A 25,657-nucleotide genomic window follows, 5' to 3' on the forward strand; every position below is an offset into this window, starting at 1 on the left:
TTCATGGGCATGTGGATGTGTACACAAAGAAGAAGCACGTACAAAAACAAAATATTTTATTCAATTTGTTCATTAAGATTATTATACACATTTTTGCATTGAGACAAGCTTCATTTTGGTAGGGTGAGTCGCGTGTGTCCGTCTTGACGAGGATCTTGGTTGAACATGTCGAATGCTTCCGTACTCAAAGACACCCTTGGTTGAAGATTTTGAGAAATGTACACTTGCCTGGAATAACCGTGTGATGAGATCAGAGCAACAGTTGCATTAAAAAAGGAAGACTGCTTTAAAAAAAAACACACGCACACATATGAAGACATTCCAAACTATACAAACAAGATCCGGCAGGCCAATGTTCTGAGAAGAGGTCAGGCATGTGTTTGAGAAGCACTTTTTGGTTGAGCTTTGAGGCAATGTTAGAGATGGCCTTGCTGGTGATGAGCCCATATGTTAATGTTGTCTTGTCTGTGTGTGAATGTGAGTGTGTCTTCAAGGCTGTGTATGTGGGAAGCAAACGGATGTGTATAAGAAGCGATGAACTGTATATGAGATGTACTTGCAGCTGCTGTGTGTGTGTTTGTGTGTGTGTGTGTGTGTGTGTGTTTTGTGCTCAAAAGGAGAAGTATTTGGTGAACCACTCCTGCTTCAGCCCCTCTGTCCCCCTCGGCTCCAGATACGGGCCCCTACAAAACACACGTGACACAAACATTAATTTAACATAGTGCTAAATTTCAGAGCATTCTCTTATTTTGAATTTAGTTTAAAAAACTGAGGCTAAATACACACTTCATCTACTGAGGTGCTGGCTTAAAGGCAGATTTAAAACTATGGGAAAGCTGCACACTAATTGAATGTTAAACTCAAATCTGAACAAATGCAAAGTAAAAATGAGTCTAAATTTGAACAGATACCTTCTACAAAGATATCAACATATAAAATACATATATATACAGGAGGGGACACCTCAGAGGACTCATGGGAAAGACGACCCGGTAAAGAGTAACCTCTTACAAATGGCCAAATCTCCTTGTGCGTCCTAAAGGAAGTAAGTTCATTAGACCTGAATTGGAAACTGAGTGAACATTAGTGACCTTATATGATACTAAAGTCACCTGACAACACTTGGCCACATAATGTAGAGCTTCACAACCACAGACCTGAACAAGAATCAGCCCCCAGCTGTTGTACAATGAGGTGACCATGACCTCCATCACTAAAATCTAATCAATCAACCTTTCAAAGTTTAGTCCAAATTTTAAGAAATTCCCTTAAAGAGACTTTTGTGAGGTAAATGTGACCTTTGCTCCCAAAATTATAATCAGTTCATCTTTGAGTCCAATTGAACAACTGCACCAAATTTGAAGAAATTCCCTCATGGTGTTCTTGGAATATTGAGTTCACAACAATGGGACAGACAGAAACAATTCCATGATAACAAAATAGTTTTTTTATATCTATAAAAAAGAAGTGAGAGTTGGTGTGACAGTAGATTCTCCTGCAGGAAGCTGTTAAATCAAATCTAACCCTGCTGCTGCTGCTGCAGTAACTTCATGAAGGGTAAGAGTTGATTTTAGTAAAACCTTTAAATAGTTCTTTATTTCTAATTGGCTAATCCATCCTTCCTTTTTATGCAGTTTATTTGAGATGAGACAAATCAATCAATTTAATTACATAATTAGAGATTAATGTTATATACTGCAGGGGACTAGTGAAAAATGTGATATAATATTGTTTCTGCAGGTTTTCCATCACTTTGTCCTGTGAAACAGATGTTGAATTGGTGTGGTATAAAATAAATGCACCCTGTAAAAACCCTGTTTAGAGGCTCAGTAAAAAGTTTAATTAATTCTAAATGTCCATCTTGATATGTTGAAATAAATGAATCAGAGTTACGAGTGTGCAGCCTCCCCTTCTCTTCTCTAACATCTCAGTCGACATTTTAAAACCGCCGTACCTGATTGACTGGGCCTGCAGGTGTGCGTGGGGCTCCTGGCAGGAGGGGGACACGTAGCGGATGCCCGTCTGCGGTGACGGGCAGACGGGGAGAGGGGCGGTGGGCGCCGGGGTCGGAGGGATGCAGGAGGCCCGGGATCTGGTGGCGCGGGGGAGGGAGGGGGAGGCCTGTTGGCCGAGGGAGAGGGAGGTGTGCTTGTGCGGTAGGGAGGAGGTGGAGTAGTGGGGGGAGTTCTGAGGGTGGGAGGTGGACTGGTGGGGGAGGGTAGAGGACGAGTGCTGATGGACGGAGGAGGAGGAGGAAGACGACGAGGAGGAGTGCGGGAGGAGAATGCTCCTGTCGTAGGTGCCGGCGCTGGGGATGCTGGTGACGCGAGGAGGAGACTCCACACGTTTCCTCTGTCGGAGGAACAGAGTTTGGTTTATTGTATTTTCAATCACACAAGTTACCCAGACAATGTATATTTAGGATGATGAAAATACAGACACTTAGAATTCTGTTTATAAAAATGTACGCTATTAATATATATATATACTCAAAATACAGAGAAGAGTATTTCGCTGCAGGATTGGTTTGTGATGCTGTGAATTGTTCCACTTGTCACGGTCACAGAGGCCAAAGTAAGTACCAGGAAGTAAAACTGTTCCATTCCTGATACTGGACTCCGATACCTGGATTTTGTGTATCGGTCATTTCACTGGTAGATGCAGTGATCCGATACCAGTGCATTTGAAAAACAATAACACCTCATATAATGTATTTCAATGTATTTCAAATAAATCAAGGAATACAGGAAACACCCCTGAACCTGAAGTCTTGCATACGGTACATTGTTTTACCTTTAGGACTCCAGACCGATATATTGCCACATTTCAGCAAGCTCAGGCTAACACTGCACGACCATAGATCCCTCCTTCTTCACCACTCTAGTGGTGAAACAGTACAGCAGTACAGCACAACCGCCATTTTGAAGGAACGAAGAAGTGATTTCCACTTGATACTTTACAGATGTATCTGTTCAGCACATATGAGCACTTGCCGATGACTGACCTGGCATTATGGCAGCATCCTGCTGGCATCAGAACCTTTCTACCTTGAAGCACAGCCGACCACAGCAATCAATACTTAAACTATTGCCATTCAGTTGAATGCATTTACATTTTTTATATGACTTTTATGGTGTCACAGTTGTGGTGTGCAGGTGGACCCAAATGCAGAAGCAAAGTTCAGTGCAAAAAAAAGTGTTATTTAATTAAAGGCAAAAGTACTTTCAAAAATAAAGTCTGAAAACCAAAACTAGAGAAGACTAAATTGAAGAAAAAAAATCATAGAAGACAGAGAAACAATGAGACACTGAAACCATGGCAGCAGACTGTGACAAATGAACGACAAAATGACCAAGTCAAGGGAAGCACAGAGACTTATACACACAAGGGTTGATTGAACTCAGGTGAAACACATGAAGAACAGCTGCAGACGATCACACGGACAGGAAACAGGACAAAGACAGGATTAAAGCTACAGACGCACAAGGAGTAAAAACTTCAAAATAAAACAGGAAACTGGGAACTCTGGGAAAAACAACCAAACACAAGCAAAATGTCAACAAAGAAAAGTGTCCAACAAAAACCAAAAGCTCTGAATGAGACTCTCTAATGAGTCATGACAAATGGTTTATATGGTGCATGGTTCATAATTAAGAGTTTTCTTAATTAGATTATTCGTGATTCTCTGTATCTGTTCTAAAAGTAAAACTTGATTAACAGCAGTGTGGTTGATGGTGGACGCAGCTTTAACGACGACTCGTCGCTCTGTGCACTGTGTGAACATTTTTCAGCCTTGTGCTGCTTCAAAAGCCGAAGTTGGCTTCGGCCCAGTGAGCCCTTCTGGCTGGAGGGAGGCGTTTTTTGATGAATACATCATGTGCACGAGTCGAACAGGCAAACTCACCCTCATGGTTGGCGTGACGCTCCCGGGGCGGGACTTGCTGTCACGGAGCCTGAGGGTGCTGCTGTCCCCGGCAACGGGAGGGTGGAGCTGCAGCTGATGCCTCTCTTCCTGCAGGGAAGGAGGACGAGGAAGGACTTTCATTGGCCTTATTCACAGTTGGTGTTGATGCTGTTGTGTAAGAGATCTATCTGGAGGGTGTACTTGTCTGCTACGCTTGCCTCATGCCACACAGATGGTCGACACACTTTAGAAAATGGAAGTTTCTCCTTCGCAGACATGATGGCAGAAGATAAATAAACACACTACTTTTCATTTCACACTTTCACCATGTTGACTTACTGCTGGTGAAATTCAAACAATCGCAACTAACTGACGCGTTCGATCACAGTTTTCCTTAAATTTGTGTTCAAAGATAATTTTTGTTCTTACCGTGTAGCAACAGTTGATTGTTGCTGAGTATTTTCAGCTGCGTGTCTGTATACACACTGATGCTCTATAGTGAAAATTCATGTTCATCGTAATTCTGCGACTCACTGATGCGTTTTTGTGGATCTCTATGGGAGGAGTCGGCTCTATCAACTACACAGGCAGCACTTCCTTTCGTGGGATTTGAACGATATTGAAAATCGTCAGACTTTTCAAAGAGCGTCCTCTGCTGTGATCAGAGGAGCAGAAAGCGTTACGTGTTCTCACCACTAATCGTTTAATGAGCTGCTCTCTCTCTGTCAGTCTCTCCTGGAGTCTCCCCAACTGCAGGTCGTCACACCGTGGCTCCCTCCTCCTGCACCGCTCCTCCCGCTCACGCAGCCTGCAGTTAAATCATATACACAAACACACACACACTTTCTCACATACCCGCAGCGATGTTCATTGTTGTGTGTATTCAGTTTGAACCCTTGCTCTCCCACGTGTCTGTCCTCTACTCACTCGTTCTCCAAGGCCACTATTCGAGCCTGCAGGTGCGTCTGCGCGCTGCTGTACTCGGACACCAGACTCTGCATCTCCCTCTTGTGCTCCCTCCGGATCTCTTCCACCTCCTCCCTCCTCTTCTCCTCCTCCCGCTCCTTCTTCTTCTCCTCGTCCACCTCCTCTTCCTTCACATCCTCCTCTTTCCGCTCCTCCCAGAGTTTCTGCGACTCCTCCAGTTTCTCCATCTCCACCCTCAGCTTCTCCACTTCCTCCTTCAGACGTTGTGCTTCTTCCTCGAGCTGGGCGTCTCTCTTCTTCTTCAACTCAGGGCTTTCCTCTTCTTTCTCCTTGACTTCGGGATTCTTCTGCACTGATCTGGGAAGAGACAGGAGATACAGAAGCAGAGGGATGTAGATGAGAAGAACGGGAATGTAATAATACAGTAAAATGTGCAGTAAACTGTAAACAGTGAAAGCAGTTTGTATTTAGTCTGAAAGAAACTGAATCATTGCTGACAGAAATACCTCTGATGATTGAAATATTATAGTTAAAAAATGCTGACTATCTAGTGTGTTGTCTTCTTAATTCAAGAGGATAATCTTTCAGTTCAGGACTTCTTGATTTCACGTTCCCTGCTTGTGCTTAGATTTGCTCTGCTTGTGCTCAAACTGTGCCCTTTCACTCCGGTTTTCAGTGCTCCAGCTAAAACTCTTGCGCCCATCTGTGAATAAGTCCTGCTCTCACACTGAAAGACCATGCTCTTGAACGCAGAAAAAAAAAATCTTTTTTCATCCAGCTGTCTTCATGGAATATTTCTTAGAGAAGACTTACCTTGGCTTGCTGAGAAATATGAAACTACAGCCAGGAGAAGGTTTTAGACTGGAAAACAGCAGCGAGAAACATTGACTGCCTTTGTTTGAAGTTAAAAAATAAACCGGCACCTCTAAAGCTCCCAAATGACTATTTTTACTGGGCCCGAGAGCTTCACAGGCGCTCACAAGCAAATGTGTTTTTCCACCAGACTTTCACAAACAGACTGTGGCTGTGACATCACACAGACATAGCATCCCAAAATTCTAAAAAACGTCCAATCTGGTGTGCAACTTTGTAGTTTGTCAATGCGCAAAAATGCTAAACATGCAGCTTTTCCAGTGAATGAAATGTGCATATTTTAAGCTTTTCTTTGTCTTTTATAATTACTCGCTTTGGGATGTTGATTGGAAGAAAAACAATGAATTTGCATACATCCCGTTAATGAGCATTTCACAGTCTCATCAGATGAATCCATAATGAATACTTTTGTTGCAGCTCTACAGGATATCAGTCGAGTCCAAATCTTTTTCTCATGTGTGTCCTTCTTCCTTTACCTCTCCTTTAATTGCTTCTTGAGAGTTGCATTCTCTCTCTGAAGCTCCAGGACACTGCAGCGACTCTCATCCAGCTGTCGCTCAAACACCTGATACTGATTCTGCTGCTTCAAATCCTGCGCACACACACACACACACACACACACATACAAACACATAAATTCAATACACATTGTCAATATTTGTAGTAATTCCAGAATCCTGTTATATTGACTCATGTTGCTGCAGATGATAATGTACACAATAGAGGATTTTATTCATATTGTTGATCATGATACTCTCTTCCCTCCCTCCTTCATCCCTTCCTATTCAGTTTGATGCCACCCTGAGTCTCCCTTCGCCGAGTCACCACTGCTCATATACATCCTCCTGCACCATTTGAGACGCATCTTCACCTCAACCCCTTCCCTCAACATCCAATATGTCAATTTCCATTCAAACATTTTGCTTGTATGACAAATACTGTTTATACCTTTATGTTCATACTTGAGTGAGTGACAGACACACAGACTGAGAGTGAGGGGTGTGTGTTGTTTGTGAAAAAGTGTGTCTGTGTGCACGTGTCAGCACATGTGTTGCTGATGTGTGTGTGTGTGTGTGTGTGTGTGTGCGCCTCACCTGTTGTAGTGCCATCATCTGTGTGTGTGCCTGTAGCTGAGCCTGTAGGTCCTCTATTTGCTGCATGTGTCTCTGGGTCATCTGTCTGCTCCACTCTGTGTGCTGCTGGGTCAGCTCTGCTCGCTGCTTATCTGATATCACACACACACACACACACACACACGCACACGCACACACACACACACACACACACAAAAAGCATGTACAGAAAACTGAATTTGGCCCACTGTTACAGGTACCCTTCTGCTGTTGCCATGGTGAAGTGTATCCATGGCAATAGCAACTTCACTGTTGAATTCATAATCTCCATGTGTACATCACTGTGTGAATTGCTTTTTGTACGTGCAGCTGTGTACGTGTCAAAAATATTGTGTGTTACCGTCTGTGTGTGTTTGTGCTTATGCTCGTGTGTGTGTGTGTGTGTGTGTGTGTGTGTGTGTGTGTGTATGTGTGTGTTACCTAGCTCCAGGTGGTGCATTGTCTGTAGTCTGTTCCTCTCAGACAGCAGATCTTCTTTCGCCTGTCTCTCTAACGTCTGCAGAGCCACGGCGTGACTCTGTCTTTCCTCAGTTAGAGACTGGGTTTGGGGATCCTCAAACACAGAAACACACATTTCTCTCTTTTTTTTATTCTCTAAACTCACATATATCTTTACACCACGATCACACACACGTACTCAACTAAATGCACACACTCACAGAATATCTCTCCAGCGCTATCATCAAAGCCACTAAATTATTCATCACAGAGAAAACCTACGAAGAAGAGTGCACACAACCCTTGAAGCGAGCGTGCGTCTCTGTACCTGCAGCAGCTCCCTCAGTTTTTTGTTTATCTCCTTGGTGTCCTGGACCTCCTTCCTCAGCCTGTCAATTTCGGGGTTGCCGTGGCAATCATCTCCCTGGCCCGCCTTCTTTTTCTCCAACTGAATCGGCAAGAAATCGTCAGGAACATCAGGACTAATCCCGAGACGATAAATTTGCTGCAGGCATTGAATTAAAATTGAGATGTCGCTTTTGTTTCAGAAATTGCAGACTCCAACAGCTTACAAAAAAACAAATAAATATAGCAAAAGCGACACTGTGCACTCAAAACAAGCTGATGGAGCTAATTAAAACAGTACTCGAGCGATTTAGCACTGCACTTCCATACAGTTGGGGGACACTCGAGGCTGATTACTGTCTCTTTGTAAAAAATGTAAAGCCTCCGAGCCAAAGTCACGACACCGAGGTCACATCATCAGGGTTATTTTGTATCATCAAACAGTTCTCACTAGTAAACTGATGCTGATGAATTACATTGCTGGAGTTTAACTATTCGTTTATTTACAAGGATCACAAATCATCGGATCCTCATGTTGGTGTGATGAAGATTAAACAAATTCACCACATGTTTGAGTTTTAATACTGAGTCCCATTCTCTCTGTGGCAGTATTGGTACGACCCAAAGTAGAGTTAGGAAGGTAGATAACTCAAAGATAAAGTAGCTCCACATGAGGACTAATGGTAAGTAGGCCACTGATTATAATACACATATATGGCAATGCATTTGTTAGCTAGTTAACTTTTTGTACGGCTCTTCGTACTCCAGAACAAACTTCATTCCCTCACCCTGGAAGTCTATTAATCGAAAGGTTTCCGGTTCGAACCCCAGCTCTGCCAGAGAGCGAGATGTGATAAAGCCAAGCTTAGTCAGCAATTTTGTCTTCATGCGTCCTGCGTCACATGCCCAGTTCCCACTATCTCTAGGCTCCACCAGCTTATTCTGCCTTTTCATCCAATCACAGCCTGACTCGCTCGCCTTGAGCCAATCAGCTGTAAGCTGTCAATGTTCAAAAACATTCTACTCTTCCTTCTGTTGTTTGGTTGAGTGACCCACCTCCGCCCCTGTGCCGCTCTGGGGATGACTCACTCATCTCAGCATCAGACGTTCCATCTTCATGCTCCATTCCTCATCACCACCACCAGTGTCTCGGCCCCGGGGGGAAGACTTCATCATATATCTGAAGCGCCTAATTCATAGGACTGCTTACATTGCATTTTACTTCCCGCTGGGGTCTATTCCTCTGTTCACAATAAATTTAATTTCATTCTCATTTGAGTCTCCTGATTGAAATGTCCTTGAGCAAGACATTAAAACTGAAACACTGAACCCCTAACTGCTCCTGATGCTGCGTCATCAGTGTGTTAATGGGTGAATGAGTCATAAGTCGTATATCAGCGTGGCTGTAAGTACTAGTTCATAAAGAGGACTCACCTCGGTCAGCTGACTCTGCAGCTCGGACACCTGGGTCTGCAGCTCCTGCTCTCTGTTCTGCCATCTCTGTTCGCTCTCAGCAACAGCAGCGTTCATCTCTATCCTGAACTCCGCTCTGAGACGGTCCTCACACTCTGCCCTGCAGGCACGCAGCAGAGCAAGAAGAGAAGCTGAGTTAACCTACATGCAAAACTGCTATGTACTTCCACTTGCTACATAAAGGTGCTGTCAATCTAACCTGCCTCGTTTTCTTATGCGTCTACCTCAGTTTAAGGGGATTAGTGTCATGTCTGGATGTGCATGGTAGTAACCTGATTATTTCACAAACATCTATGTGTCTTTCCATGAAAACTACCCATGTATTGACATGGTTTAATGGTTTATTATCTTTTTGCTGCAGTTTTATGATACTACACAATGAAGCTTATTCAAATTTAACCGATTCAAATTGGAGCAAAGGAAAAAAAATGTTGCCGGACGTTGTGAGCAACAATTCCAAGGATTCACTTCTTAACTGCAATTATTTTCCTAGTGATCATTACATTGGAGGATGGGGGAGATCACAAGCAGAGTCAAGACCTTGTAATGTGAGTCTAAGCTAAGTCCTGCGGGCCCTGCGTTCACTCTGCTACCTGATCCGGTCCTCGGTGTGCCGCTGGCCCTGATCTAGGAGACTCCTCTCCGTGTTCAGTCGGCTCTGCTCTAGGACTTTCTCCTCCAGCCGATGTTTATCAGCTCTCAGAGACGCGATCTCCCTCTGCTGCCTGTCCCGCTGCCTCTCAGCCTCCTCCTGAACCCGGGAGAGTCGACTCCGAGTCTGTTGGAGCTCTTCCTCTTCACAGGAGCACTGTGGTCCACATGAGGGTGCGGCTTCGGGCGCCACATTTTCCTTCTTTTCTTGCTTTTGGATCACTGCCTCCAGCCGACAGATCTTAGAACATGGAAACATTTGAGTGTTTTAATTTACAAACAGCTTTATCTGGTGTTATTTGACCTGATGGAAGCTCTATTTGACCTCTGACCTCATCTGTAGAATCTTTCAGTTTTGTCCTCAGCTCCTCTCGTTCCTTCTCCAGTCCGCTGTGTAGCTCCTCAGCGCGCCTCCTCTCCTCTTCCAAACGTGCACACACCTTCCAAGAAAAGGTTTAATCATAAAGACAATTATCACATTAACAGTTTGTATTTAGCTCTTTAATGATACTAATTAACACTGGACAAAATTCACAACCTGCCCAGGGTATGAAGCTTAAAATGCTGTTAATGAACCTGGATCAGAGTTCAAAGAGGAACATGGCCACCGTGTGAACATGGTTTATAACTGTTTCTCAATTCAGGGGCTGCATCCTTCAGAGGCTCCGTTTGAAGATCGATTGCTGGACAGCGTAGCAACTAGACTGTCCCATTTCAAAGGTCCTACAACCTAGGCCGACAAATCTCTCCTTCCATCCACAAGAAACGAAGGCTCCAATGGGGGGATCCTTCCCAACCCAATCTATCCCAGGATTCATTGTGCTTCAGTGATGAACCATTTTTCAAAGAGGTAAATGACAAAGCTTGAGTATCACTATTCCACTCAACTAAACAGCTAACGGTACATGTTAAAAAACCAAGGGGCATTAAAACTTTCACGGCATTTTCAACTTCAGCTCTGTTGCTAGGCAACAACAATAAGGGCAGGACAAGCTGGTGACGCCGGTCGCGGAAATTTCTTCTCGAAACCAGAAGTTTCTTTTCGGTTCAGCCTTAACGGTGGCCCGTAGGGGTCTTCGTAGGCCGGGTAGACTGTGTCACCTCAAGGATGCAGTCCCTGAATTTAGACCCAGCTATTGTCTATGAGTCTGAATGAAATCCACAGGACTTCTCAAAGAAAAGAGTAATTATGTGATAAAATCTATTTTAATTTCTACACACAGAGCAAAAAGTGTTCATTAATCATGTTGTTTTCGAGTGGTGTTTCTCAGCCTGGGGATGCGGCAAACCCCCCAAATGGTCACAAGATGATTAACAGGACAGTAGATACGACCCAAAAACTGCAATCGCTGCACAATTGCTTTACATACATTTGTCTGGTATTTGCTTTTGTTCTCATTAATTACTGTAAAATTGCATGTCTTCAGGCCTCTAAAACATTCTAATGAAACAGAGAGAAAACAATTAATCTCCTCTTCTAAGGAGCCACAAGCCCCAAACGTGTCTTAAGCTTTTTACCATCACCAGGATTCAGGGCAGGGAGAGTATTACTGTCGCAGCTGTGTGACAGAACATGTGGCAGCTCATCCCTGTATCCAAAATAATTACATCCAAAGTCTGACTGAAAGTGAAACTAAAATAATTAAGCCTCTATGAGCAGGCAGCTGAGGAGAACAGAAGGCTATTTTTAAAAGTGCACAGCAAAAACTGGCCTCTTTTTTTCTAAAGAGCCTCACTGCACCAAAGAAAGGCCATTAAATGAAAGACAAAAAGGAAGCAGATCTCTTCATGATGTCAAATCACTACTAATGATTAACAGCATATCACAGTATTGGTTTAGAAGTGTAGAGTAAATGGTTAATGGGATGTAGTAACATAGTGACAGACTCAAAGCGCATCACATTCTCCCATTCACACACATTCATTCAGTAATAGTTAAGCAGGTTGTAAAGTGGTCAGCAGTGCTCACAGTGGTGGGACGTAACAAAGTACATTTACTAAATTACTTTCAGGTGCTTATTATTCCACTATATATATAAGGAATTATCTGTATACTTTCTACTCAGCGCTGTGTTACATGATCACTGTGTTTTTGATATTGTTAAAAGTAACCAATAATGAGAGGGGAATTGGTTTACTGATCCAATCAGAGCGGGCAGGTAACATTAGACTCCGCCTCCAGCAGCAGCATAACTGGTTAAAACGAAAAACCTGAAATGGATGAAGAGGGCGAGACTCATCCATTATAATGTAGTAGACCATTACATTAGGGAGTAGGCCGCATGCAAGTTTTTAATACTTAATACTTCAAGTATATTTTAAAGTAAGTAGTTACATACTTTAACTGAAGTAGTAAAGTGAATTTGGTCATTTTTCTATGTGTTTGTACTTTACTCAAGTAAAATATTTGATGATGTGCGGACAGATGCTGACCTCTTGAGTCGTCTTCTTCTCTGAGCTCAGAGCTTCCTGGACACTGTGCAGTTCAGCTGCGTGTCTCCTCATCACCTCCTCTATCGCCTTCCGCACCTGCTCCTTCAGCCTCCTCCTGTCCTCCTCCGCCTTCTCCACCAACCTCCTCTTCTCGTCCTCCAGCTTCTGCTGCACATTGGCCTTCTCCGCCTCGACCTGCTCGATGCTCTTGTCGAGCTGGGAACGAACGCGGACCCTCTCCACCTCCAGTTCTTTGCGCAGCCTGTCAACCTCTTCCTCCTTTTCCTGACGCAGGCGCTCTTTGGCATCTTCCACTTGTTTGTTCAGCCATTCCTTCTCCTCCTCCCTCTCCCTGCGCATTCGGTTTCTATCCTTATCCAGCTGGTCCTTCTCATGGCCCCTCTCCTTCTGCAGGTTCTCTCTTTCTTTGTCGATCTCCTTCTGCAGTTTGTCCCTCTCGTCGTCTGCGTGCTTTTGGATGCGACGCAGCTCCTCTGTCTGGGCTCTCACCATTTCTGAACGCAAACTGGACAGGGCCTCAGCGTGCTATAAACACACACAGCAAACACTCAGTGGTCACTTTATTAAGTACAACTGTGTGTATAACCACACAGCAAAGTTAAGAATATTCACTTATTCTGTGACAAAAATTTTTATAAAACTAAATAAATATATGTTTATTATTGAGGTCAGGGTCAAAAATGGTGTTATATTTACCTCACCTAGCAGGTTATGTTTTCATCTTTTTGTTAGTTAGTTAGCAGGATTACACAGAAACTACTCAACCAATTTCCATGACATGTTGTGGAGGGGGAGACTATTTGAAACACATCTGGATATAATGCAGTGCATTACAACACTATCACCAACTATATCCTTGGTGCTAAAACGTATGAGTCTAAAAAATGGAACTTTTCAGGCATAATAAAAACAGACTTATTGTCAGAATAGAGAGCACACTGAATGTAATATTTAATATGCACATGTAACTGCACTTTATTCATTTGTGTGTGTAAGACCTGGCGTATCTGCCGGGCGTGGTCGTTGTTTCTGCCACTGCTCTGCAGCTCCAGCTCTCTGTTCCTGCTCTGCAGACGGTTCACCTGGCTCCTCAGCTCCTCCACCTCAGAGCACACACACACCTGGCAGCGTCCACGGTTCAGCAGCTCCTCTAACACACATACAGAACAAACAAAACCCACGTGAGCACATAGACACACACACATGTACAAGGATTTATTGATTGATTATGCATAACAGAAGCGGAATGGAAATACAGCAGAGCAACACTGAATGAGGAAAGGCCGAACTATGATCGTTCTCGTGCTATGAATAAATTCTGGGTGTTCTTGCTGACTGGGTATGATGACACTTTGATGAAACTGTTTGCCTTAGTGGAGGATGAATAATGTGTGTTTGTTGCATTTTCTGTATACACTTTATTATAATGACATGAGGCGAAAACTTTACGTTAATTCTGCGTCAGAGAAAATAATGAATAACGCTCGGAGCTTTCTTCAGCAGACAGGTAAGAGGACAGGTGGATTTGCACCAGGAGACAGGCTGAACCACTACCTGCTCGGCTCTGCAGCTCGTCCTCCTGCAGCAGCAGCCTCTCCTTGGCCACCGCAAGCTCCTCCTCCGCCCGCTTAGCCACGCCCTCTGCCTCGGACACGCGCCTTCGATCCAGCTCTAGCTCCTCCTCGAGGTCCTGGAGGGGAGTCACAAGGGCGCAGGAGGGGGATTAGTGTGAGGAGGGTCATGCAGGGAAGAAAGAAAAAGACAGATGATATCGGAAAAACTATAGATAAATGGATGGAATGAAATGTGGGGAGTCAGGATGCGATCTCTCCCATCTGTGAGTCTCTAATGGTCGGCTGCGAGGGCTTATGGCAGCTCTGTGCCAGCTCTCGCAGGGCTTCTTAATGCTCATGCGTGAGGAGGTAATGGTGGTGGTGCAGTGAATCTCTCCTGCTCAAACTACTCATTAGCAGATAGTTGGCAGTGGGAATAGCACTCAGGGAGAGCAGCCAGTGGTTAGACAAGCAGGATCCACCGGCTCTCCTCTCTCCTTGCTCCCTGCTTTCCCATCAACATGATCATTAGCTGGGTGCATCAGAGACAGGATGAGGCAACATTTCCATTTCCTTCCAAGTGAAAACATTCGGAGTGAGTGTGTGTAAATACCTGTATCCGCTCTTGCAGTTTCACCGTGCTCCTCTTGCTCTCGGCCAGCCTCTCCAGGTGACCCTCCACCTCTGCCTCCGCCCTCTTCACTCGTTCTCTCAGAGCACTGTGCATACCTTTCTTCTCCTCCTCCTCTCTCTCCTCCCACCTCCGCCGTTCCTCCCTCCACTCCGCCTCCATCTTCTTCCTCATGTCCTCCTTCTCCTCGTTGAGATCGTTCATCTTTTGCTCCCATTGCTCCTGTTCCTCCTTCACCGCAAGCCTCTTGCTCTCCTCAGCTCGAGCACCCTCCTCCCTCAGCATCTTCACCTCCTCCAAGAGCGCCTTCAACCTCTCCAAGTCCTCGCGGTCCTCTGTTTGCTTCACCACCTCCTCTTTCTTTTTCTTTTCATCCTCTCTTTGTCTCTCCTCCTCTCTCGTTTTCTTCTCCTCGTCAACGGATTTGTGCAGCTCCTCGCATTTGGCATCCAGCTCCTGGATCTGCTCCTCTGCCTTCTGAAGCTCTTCGCTCAGCCTCAGACTCTCCTCCTGGGCAGCACCGATCTGGGCCTTGGCCTCCTGGAGCTCTTCCTCTGCTGCCTGGAGCCGTTCCTCAAACCTTTTCCTCAGCTCCACCTCTGTCTCACGCTCCCTCTCCTCGGCGTGGATGCGGAAGCACTCGAAATCTGCCTGCACCTGGAGGCACAGAGGACGACATGTTCAACACTGCACTTACACACAGTATAAATTCAGTGCTTAATGAGTAAATATGTCCCTGGGTTACGGGCTAAGACACAGTTTTCCCTTAGTTCAAATAAATTATGTTTTTCTCCCAAATAATCTTTCAGGAGTCTTTGCACTCTGCTGACATGATATTTCCACAGTTCCTTTGTATTTTGTAAAGGCACAAACTGCTGATCTGAGATGTAGGGGCTGTGCAGACCACTGGAGTGAACAGTGTGACAGTGGGTTTACTAAAGATTTTTAAAAAATCCGTGGCCGTTCAGACCAATTAGCTGCGATGTTGTGACATTCAAACAATACTGAGCATTTGGCAAAACATCATTACCAGCCTGCACTGTGAAGTAAACAGGATTCATAAGTAGTTTTCTGTCCATTTGTTTTTGCGGTCAGTTTGTGTGTTCGTAAACAAGATTACACAAAATCTACAGGATGGATTACCATGAAACTTTATGGACGGATGTTATATGGGTCAGAGTAGAAAACATATCATTTTAGCTTGGATCCAGATGAGGGGGCGGATCCCTACATTTAATCACTTTCTTTTCACAGATTTTCTAAGGAATAATTTTAATTTCTTGATGAAATTAAAATTACCGCACTGCGGCTGCATGCCTAGGCCAACCAGTGCAGTTTCCATGCATATTTCTACATACTCCAGATTCATATTAGGTCACTGGCAACTGAAACATAATAATTTTATCTTTGAGTCCAAGTGACAACTGAGCAAAAGTTGAAGAAATTCCCTGAAGCAGTCTTGAGATATCACATTCAAGAGGCCACTATGACCTTTACCTTTGACTTTTGACCACCCAAGTCTAATCAGTGAGACAAGATGTACTGAAATCCCCAATGTGCAATCCTAATATATTACATTCACAGGGATGTGAGGTGACTGTGACCTTTGACCTCCAGGCACCAAAATCTAATCAGTTCATCTTTGAGTCCATGTGAACATTTGTACAGACTTCAAATACATTTCTTTAAGCTGATTTTAAGTTATCACGTTTAAGAAAAACATAAACATACCACGTGAGGCCCCCGGGACCTCGACCTATGATCACCAAAATCGAATCAGTGCATCCTCAAGGCATCTTAAGATATGTTCACAAGAATGAGACAGGCAGATGGACGGACAACTGAAACCGAAAACTGTCGATGCAGAGGCATAAAACTCAGGCATGTTGAGGGGACTGATAGGGTTTGCAATTCAGTGCGGTTTAATTTCAATTTAACGGTTGGGCCTTGGTGGCTTGGAACGGCAGTTTGATCAGTGAATGAGTGCCATTCTAGTTCTTATAGTGTATTGTTGTGCCTACACCGTGGCTCCTTGCTGCAGAGCAAAGACAGGGGTTCAAGGGTTTGTGAAGCCACAGAATAAGGACTATGTTCCACTGCACAGCATCTGGTTTTTCTTGTGTATGGTATTTGCATCAGTGACAGTCTGCTCTAACTCGAATAATGCATTTCCTCCTATTATTATTGTATTAATCTTGTTGGGCCTATTTCCCAGGTTGCTCTGCACTCAACTGAGCTGTGTTTGCTCATCAAACATACAAAACCTATTTGACCATACTCGTCTGCACAGTTTCATAAATACAGAGCCCAGGGGCTTCAGTGTTAAAGGTCTATTCATGTACATTTAGGTCTTTTCAGATGGTTTTCTTGTCGTAAACTAATGTTGCACACTGACCTACCTGCTCTGAATCTGGAAAACATGGCAGATGACAAACAAACCAGACATATGAGCAAGACCAAGTGTTTCAAAAATGTGAGGTCTGCCTACATTTTTTATCTCTTCAGTTGTTGAGAGTCATCTTGTTTTCCCAAAGAGCTCATAAGAAAGTCATGTGGGTATTTATGATTCATGTTGCTGGTTTATTGTGTCGCACAGCATGTAAATTAGACATGAAGTGCATGAGGACTGGGTAAAATTAATGGACTATCTGAAGTAGGTTGACTGTTGTAGGTCACATTAGGGGCGGATTTGATTTGAGTTTACACATTAAATTGTGGCAACACAATGTGCCCTTGTATGAGGTCGGCTCCTCTCATGATCGGGGGGGGGGGGGGGGGGGTAAAAGTGCACTCACACACCCACCCGCGCGCGCACGCACGCACGCACGCACGCACGCACGCACACACACACACACACACACACACACACACACACACCTGGGCTCCAACTCTCTGCTGCTCATCCAGAGAGTCCTGCAGTTCCAGCAGGCGTGTCCTCAGTGCCGACCCCTCCCCCTCGTGACACGTCTCCATCAGGATGCGGTGCAGCTCCTCGTGGTGGGCTTGGCTCAAGGCCTGCAGGGCCGCCTCCTGCTCCTCGTTCTTCATGTTCAGCGAATAAATCACCTGGAGGGACGTCAACAACAGACAGAGATAGACTGAGGGATCGTTACACATCACCACCACTGCCCTTGACCCTCGCTGAATTATGACAATATCTTATATCATCCTTGCTCCTACAGTCCATCTGCTCCCAATATGGTGGATCATGATGTGTTTGATATTCATTAATGATGCTTGTTCGTCTTGACAGGCATATTTAAAGGGCTGATATCTGAGTGTGTGAAATGTGGTGCAGCTTGATTGAATTTCAGGGTACTGTTGGGCCTTGGTAAAGGTTCGTGCTCGACTGAGTGACATCTTAGTGTTTTCATGGGTTTGTCTGTTGTGTCTATTAGCAGCATTATGCAAAAACTACCAAACCTTTCAACAACATCTATATATCATTTGGCGGAGGGGGTCTCTGAGTGCCCCTCAAGGTGTTTGTTGGGTTTTGTTTTGTTTTTATTTACAATTGCTGAAACTCTTGGTGTATCATTTTCACTATTTGTGAAATGAACTGAAGATTAAATGAAAACCAAAAATCCAAAACATAAAATCTTTCTTGAGTTTAACTTGATGTTGAAAGGTTTCATTGCAGAGCAAGATATTTTTTTGATGAGAAAAGGTTCAAGTTGGTCTACAATCCTCCATATTTGATTTGCAAGCACATATTGAGAAGTAAACTGTTATTTCTTGACAACTTGGTGATTTTTTTCCTTCGATTGTCCTAATCTGTAATGTAACTGAGAGGATTGTGATTTGTATATTAGCATGTGGTGGATCTGAGAGTTGATTTTAAGACCTTTCTCCTTTGAGCTGACCTGGTTACAGTCAGAAGATTCATTGCATTGGGTCGTTTCCTGATGCATCTTTGTTGGCAGCTTTACTGTAACAAATATCAAACTGAAACTGACATGAAAACACAATAATCTCCAAACATAGAATAAACAACTCTGTAAAACTGTATCTACTGTAACTAAAGACGAGTGCAGTGTTTCTCCTGCCTGTCGACTATATGTGGTGTGTCTCTCTCTCCGTCTTCTCAATTTAGACCGACATGTGAAATATGGTCTGTTTCACCCCACTTTTCATTTTACCCTCCACTCCACGTCTACAGTGTCATCATCTGCTCCTCGTGACCCTGACATCTCACTTACACACTCGCAGAGGTGTGTGTGTTTGTGTGTGCGCACGAGCCTGGGTGTGAGCAGAGGACACATGGGCTCATATTTTATCCAGACGCCTCCCTGTCTGCAGCACACAGATGCCACAGCACTGCCGGACATTCCTGGAGAGAGAGAGTGTGTGTGTGTGCATGTCACCACCTCTCTCTCACACTCACACTCACACACACACACACACACACACACACACACACACACACACACACACACACACCCTTGCATGGCCTAAATTGTCAATGTTCATTGATCTTCGATGCTTTTCTTATAATTCAGCTCCTCATATAGTTGATGGATGTGACATGGCCTGGGTCCTGATCACAAATCCACCTGTCTCTTCGCTGTCAGTCAAACACACTATGTCACCCTGGCTGTTCAATCACGTCACAGTTCGTGAACTTTGGCTCACAAACTATGACTCATGACTCAGAGAAGGGACTCAGTATCCAGGGCAGGCTCGAAGGGGAGTGCGTGTGCTGTCCTTCGTCTTTGGGCAGTTTGAAAGTGAGAGCAAGGAGAATATAGCAGAAGGGAGGAAGACTTAGCAGCGGTTCTCCTGATCTCCCCCTGTGGTCCCCAAACCTGGAGGTCGGAGCAGCCTGAGGCGTCGCAAGATGGTCAAAATTATGTGCACACCCAAGTATGATATAGCTGAAGATCTCTTTCTAGAAAAACAACGGGCTTTACACATTGGTGCTATAACAGCCTCCACTCACAGTGATTTTCCACAAGGTTTTGTAACCTGATTGTAGGGATTTGCTACGATTCAGCTACAAGAGCATTAGCGATGTAAGGCATTGATTTTGGGGGCTAAGGCCAGGCTTTGTTGATGTTCGCGTTCATTCTGAAGGTGACAGTTTGGACTGAGTCCAGGTCTCTGTGCAGGCCAGTCACACTAAACTCAGAAACTCATTTCTCAATGGACCTGGTTCACTGCATGGACATAGTGTTTTTGAAAGAAATTGACGCAATGTAAGAAACACATTATTGTCTAAAACTTATTTGCTGTAGCATTGGGATTTATTTTTAATTTGAACTCAAGCGCATTGTCAAAACCATGTAAAACGTCCCCAGACCAAAGTGCACAGATGTAGGTGAAGCATGTCCACAAACATTTGGCCATATAGTCTGCATACGAATGGTTGCTGACAAGATAAAAGTACAATGAAAACACCAAACTATACAAATAACAGATTTTTCTTAAGTTCTTGTTGTTACGTAAGATTGTATACATTGCCAGAAACATATATACTCAATAACAGAAGCAATAAAAAACTGGTTTGATTTTACTCACTTAAGTGTTTTGGCGGTACGGCCATAAGTGGTCCAATTTGACCAGTTGGCAAATGTTAAAATGATCTATGTACCTTCATTTTGCAGACTTAAGATATTGTTGTTGTGTAATTCTATATATATATATATAAATACTAAACATAATGTTAAATATAACTACATATATGTTTAAATATGTGTCAGCTCACTGACTTTTTTGGCTTGTTTCTGTTAAACTTTAGTATTGATCATCATCGTGGCGGCTGTTCATAGTTACATTGACTTGTGAGAATAATCTAAACCAAAACACTGAACTTTCCAATTCCAATCCAAACATAAAGGGTTAAGGAAAAGAAGAACAATGATATCTAGCGGCAAGCTCTCTGTTTTTGCACCTCTTTGTGAAAAGGTATTAAATGTGACAGACTAAAACCTAAATATTGTTTAAATCCCATTTTGAGTTTGGTGATTTCAGATTTCACTGAGATAACGGTTTGGATTAAAAGTGGTCCCACACTTTGATTCGGCCTTTTGGTTATAAATTCTTAAGATGCTTGACCAGGCTGTTTGGTCAGAGTGCAGCCTCGTGCTACAGTAAATCCTCTCTCAAGATCCCCGTATCGATCTTGCCAGTCCACAACGTTATTCATGTATCCTCACAAGCCAGTGCCCGTGCTTATCGACAATAACGTCACAGTCAGCAAAGCATGAAATTAATATTCTGTCTACAGTGTAAAAGAGAGGCGAGACGATGCTGTTGAAACAGGAGTGAGATGTAGAGGGAATGGTTGCTGCACAGAGGAGAGGTTAGGCAAAGAGACATGCAGGCAGCGCACACTTTCTCCAAACATCAGCCATCCCTCCCACGCACACACACATCCACATATATCAGAGTATCAAAGAGGGCACCGGGTGTGCTAGATTACAAAGCAGGGACAATGTGTCAGTGTGAGCTGGATAAGTACAGGAAGTCACATGGAGAGAATTAGAGCTGCCAATCAAAACAGTGGGTGTGCATACACACATAAACATACACACACACTTAAATATGCTGCTGTTGATCTCTGAGTCATATATATAAAGAGACTACTCTTCTGTATTCATGTGGGTGTGCACAATCACGCACAAGCTTAAGTGAACATTCACAACAGCTGGCCCGACATGGTCAGCACTCGCTTTCTTCCCATTGGCTTGTAGTGTAAACACACTCCGATGTGCTACTGGTTTATCTTTAGCAACACCCATTCAACCAGGACACACTCTCACTGGCAGAGCGAGAGGGGGGATGCAGAGGGAGGGGGGAAGGGAGCAGTGTAAGTCAAGCATAAGTGTGGATGGGTGATCGGAGCCGGTAGACGTGAGGAGGTGTGTTAAGTGCATGAGTGTGTGCACTTGTACAGATGTCTTTGTGAGGACCATGGCCGGTTCTAACTATCGCTTCAGGTTAGGGTTAGACACTTAGTTGTGGTGGTTAAGATCAGGGTAAGGGGCTTTTTCACTCAGACAGAAGTACAAGTTTGTGTGTGTGTGTGAATTGAAATCATCACATTTTGTGTGTTTTTGGTTAGGTTTAGGTTTACATTCAGGTTAGGTTATGGTTAGATTAAGGTTAGGTTAGGATCAGATTTAGGTTTAAATTGGGGTTCGGTTAAGTTTAGGGTTTCGTTTTGGTTTAAGTTAGGCAAGTAGTAACTATGGTGAAGGAAAAAATCAATATAAATGTAATGTCCTCTGAAGGTGTGTGTGTGTGTGTGTGTGTGTGTGTGTGTGTGTGTGTGTGTGTGTGTGTGTGTGTGTGTGTGTGTGTGTGTGCGTGCGTGCGTGCGTGCGTGCGTGTGCGTGCCAGCAAGTAGGCAGAGTAGAGTGCGGGTTATTAAATATATAAGGTTACCACAGCTGACCCATTTCTCGCTTCCTCTCTTCTCCACACCCTGCCCCAAAACACTCTGTGTCACATGCTCAGCATCCCAGAGCCTGGTGAAAAACTGCTTACACCAAATATCAGATTTGATGATCCTTATATTTCATCAGCGCTACTGGTCTCAGATTTATTTACTGTCGTCATCAAAGAGCTAAAGTGGGCTGGCAGGGCCTGCATAAAGTTTCAGCAGAGAGAGAAACTAGTGGAGGCTTCACAAGATGGATTTATGATGGAGGGAGGAGGAGGTGTAGAAGGATGGGGCTGGCAAATTCCCCCTAACAAGCACAGACACAAGTGCTGACCCCTCATGTGTGTCATTGTTGTTTATCTGTGTCTGTTTGCATGAGTAAAAGCCTTTTGGACAACACACACAAATAAAGCTGTGCCATGCATTGCATTGCATGAATTTCTGGACACACGCACACCTATGGGCTGCACAGAGGTGAAGCCATAAGGGAAGACGGGAAGTGCACAGTCATCAGTAATTGTCATAGCTCAACAAGCGACGGGTCATGCCCTGCCTCTGTAAGCATTATTGTGCAGCACAGAGAGGGTGAATCCCCATATAGCAATGCTTACTGTATGAAATGCAGAGCACATAACGGCTGCTGCTGCTGCAGCTGCCAAGCATCCCTGGCTGCACCCTGACAGGAGTGCATGGAAGAAGATGTACAGTGAGATGTGGAGATTAAAGCCTGTTCATGACAAATATCTGGTGATAAGTCATTTCATGCATTTATAAATAACCATTTTCAGCGGGATCTTTTTTAAATGAAGCATCTGATGCATTTTATCTGTTGGGCAAACAATGGGAAATAATTGAGGGCTTTGGCATCTGTGTGCAAATCTGTGCTGTGAAACGTGCAAAGCGTTTTTTTAATCTTTGCCACACAGATGCATGGTGAAGATAATGCACAGATGACCTGACTGATACATCACTGTTAATTGTTGCTCTGATTGGTTTGGCAGTGAAAAGATCTGCAGCCTTCACCTAAAGCCCCTGTAATGATCCTGCTACTGTCTGATTACTGATCCAAGTTTTCACAGACATATGGTGTCCATCTATAGTGTTGTTTATTAATGTACGCGCTGTCCTGTATATTGTATCATCTTATATTTCCTGTATTTGTCTTCTAGTGATCATCTCTATAAGAATTTTGATTTCTGAGATAGCCTCTGTGTTGTGTAGAATACTCCCCATCACAGTACCATGAGTAGCGGATGTGTTTTCACCATGGAGCCTGATTCTGTGTCAGTGCGATGTGGCAGATAGTGAGGCGGCCATCAGATCATCCAATCAGCCTGACACATCCGGTGGCAGCGCGCCTGTCTCCCGGTGCCACCAGCGGCTCTTACCTTGGTGAGCTGCGCGATCTTCTTGCACATCTTGCTGTGCATCTGGTAGTCGTACAGCTCCTGCTCGATGTTGGGGAACTCTGCCGCAGTCCCGTTGACGGCGGAGCCCGGCCCGGGGGGCTGAGCGGCAGCCTTACCGGCGCCCGAAGCCATAATGGATCCACCGCCCCCTTCGCTCCTCCAGGGGAACTTCCCGCACCGGGGCGCACTCAGAAACGATCCTGCCACAGCTCAGAGGAAAAATCCCACCGCGAATCGCGTCAACTTTTTTTCACGCGTGCATGTCATTCCTCTGTGCGCAGAGCCGCTCCCGCGCGCTGCTCGAGCGGTTCGCTGGAAAACATCTGGGTCGGCGGGGCTCTCCTCGTGCGTTCCGGTGGCTGCCCCCCTCTCCCGCGGTCCGCCCGGTGCTCGCGGAGGTCACACGCTGGAAGTCCATCGGGGACGCGCTCGCGCCAACCGACTCTTCCCCGCTGCTGACAGAGAGAGAAATAAATCTGTGTTTTAAAATGTTATTCTGAGAGGGAGCGCTGGAGGACGGAGGTGTAGAGTCCAACCACCTGTCTCGCGGCAGGGGCGGAGAGGGGCGTGTGTATTCTACGGTACATTACCGGAGACGGCTCGAGAGGCGCACTGCTGCTGCTGCAGTGCTGCCCCGCCCCTACCGGCGCTGCTGTATCAGGACCGATCACCGGGAGCAGGAAGGAGGAGGAGGAGGAGAGGAGGAGGAAGAGGAGGAGGAGAGGGTCCCTGGGGTCCAGTCGTGTGATTTTACTCCATCAGTCAGATACCGTAAACAGTGTCAGTGCGCAGTGAGCAGTGTCAGTGCATGAACCTCCCAGTGAGAAGAACAGACATGTTTGTTTTAATAAAACATTGGAAAAACAATATCTATCAAAAATGGCAGAGAAATGCACCTTGTATTTCTTCTGCTTCTTCTTCAGATTAACATTAACAGCTTCTTCTATTGAATGGATAAAATATGTCACATATTTGTTTCATCTTGCAGAACAATAGCCTACATCATCTTCCTCCAGACCAATGTGATTTTTTTCTCAGACTTGACAAAGTGGCCTCCACTAACCCACCCACCAGCCATTTATCACCATTTATAGAATATGTATGGCCATTATTGTGAACCCAGAAACCCAGAAACAAAACAACACAGGTTTGGATTGTCAGTTAATCTGTACTTTCATTAAATACTATTTAAACACTAATTCACAATAGTGAACAAGTGTTTAGGGATTTTAAATTTCCGTTTTTATTCTTCACATAACTGCTTCCATCAGTTTTCATCAGCCCAGAGTGACACCATGAATGTTTTAAGACAGAATGTGCTGTTATCCCTAGTTATACAAGTCATTTAGTTTGAGGCACAAGGGAATTCAGAGCATCTATGAGATGCTATTTATTGTAAGATGTGTTCTATCAATACATCAAATTAAGTTTATCTTAAAAGATATGACCTGAAAATTAGATTACACTGCATGTTGTAATTTAGTGTAATTTAGTGATGCAAATACTCTGGAGGTCTTGGGCTCCTGTAGGCAGTTGCATATTTTTGCTTAGTTGTTGTAGTGGTAGTAATTTAGCACTGGCCATGTGGTCATGCATGTGCTCACTGCTCACACATACAGTAATGGATAGTGGTGACATAAGTGAATAATTAGGCATGCAACAGAAAGTTAAGTGCAAATTAATGTGAAATGATTATTTGATTATGCCTATAGGCCTTATGATATAAAGGTCGTAAATCAATTAAGATGTACAGATATTCTAAAGGCCATTTTTCCCCAGATTCTTTTGGCTCATGACAAAAGTGTAGGGGCTATGGAGAAACTTTTAGCCCACCTACATCTACCAGCATGAATATTTGATATGATAATACACCTCCCATATAATCCCTCCCCCATGCACGCAGGTCTAAAGCAAACACGCTGACAGAGTGCCCTCTATATTAAATTGATTTCCAGGAATAGATGTTTGCTGTTGTTGATGACATGCGATGAAAAGTTCCATCCCCCTGTGAAGACCTGTGTTCCTGCTCTTCCCTCCACAGCTGTATCTGACTCCACGACATCAGCATCATGAGCCTACAACACCAGCAGAAGAGCTGCACATATAGATGGAAATATTGGCTGATCAATGTCAGGATATTTTCGTTTACACAATCAAAATCAAGCAATATGATTGAGCAACATGGTTCAGTGTGATCATCTAATGTGACTTTTATAATTGAGTCTATACTCTCTATGTATTTTAAGACATTTCCCTGAATTTCAATTGTACTCCATTTAAACCATTAACAATTGGGATGTATTTAGGGATATAAGTAATGAATATTTTCATTCTGATTAAACCTTTTTTTTTTTTTAAATTACTTTTACCTGTATACCTCATTGTGACCTGCCTGCTGCTGTACTGAATGTCCCCTGTTTGTGAATCAATAAAGTTTAATCTTATCTTATCTTGACCCATCTTATCTTATCTTACACAGTCT

At 44.1% G+C, this 25,657-nt stretch overlaps 1 protein-coding gene across 2 annotated transcripts; it reads right to left on the reverse strand.

Annotated features, from left to right (window-relative positions):
- Positions 1-39: 39 nt before the first annotated feature.
- On the reverse strand, positions 40-23,820 carry fam184b (family with sequence similarity 184 member B). 2 transcript variants are annotated; one of them, XM_069529308.1, is made up of 18 exons: positions 23,155-23,820; positions 17,260-17,448; positions 14,365-15,039; positions 13,753-13,888; positions 13,197-13,348; positions 12,178-12,723; positions 10,077-10,184; positions 9,687-9,985; positions 9,055-9,193; positions 7,604-7,723; positions 7,258-7,390; positions 6,799-6,929; positions 6,181-6,296; positions 4,832-5,188; positions 4,598-4,712; positions 3,905-4,012; positions 1,955-2,352; positions 40-683 (listed from the first exon to the last, which is right to left on the reverse strand). In XM_069529308.1, exons 1-18 carry the CDS (start codon positions 23,305-23,307, stop codon positions 611-613), a joined length of 3,948 nt encoding a protein of 1,315 aa, XP_069385409.1. In that variant the 5' UTR covers positions 23,308-23,820; the 3' UTR covers positions 40-610. The 2 variants fall into 2 exon arrangements, with proteins under 2 accessions (XP_069385409.1, XP_069385408.1); XM_069529307.1 differs by having other exon boundaries at positions 4,598-4,724.
- Between the last annotated feature and the right edge of the window lie 1,837 nt (positions 23,821-25,657).

The sequence above is a fragment of the Paralichthys olivaceus genome, chromosome 8 (genome assembly GCF_024713975.1).
Source record: "Paralichthys olivaceus isolate ysfri-2021 chromosome 8, ASM2471397v2, whole genome shotgun sequence".
Taxonomy (NCBI): Eukaryota; Metazoa; Chordata; class Actinopteri; order Pleuronectiformes; family Paralichthyidae; genus Paralichthys; species Paralichthys olivaceus.

Bases quoted from the DNA above. Each gene is read 5' to 3' on its own strand.
- fam184b (XM_069529307.1), bottom strand. From the start codon at position 23,307: ATGGCTTCGGGCGCCGGTAAGGCTGCCGCTCAGCCCCCCGGGCCGGGC. The intron at 15,040-17,259 runs GTGTGTGTGTGT...CTGTGCCTCCAG, and splicing joins AGCAGAGAGTTGGAGCCCAG to GTGCAGGCAGATTTCGAGTG. The intron at 13,889-14,364 runs GTATTTACACAC...ACTCCCCTCCAG, and splicing joins AACTGCAAGAGCGGATACAG to GACCTCGAGGAGGAGCTAGA.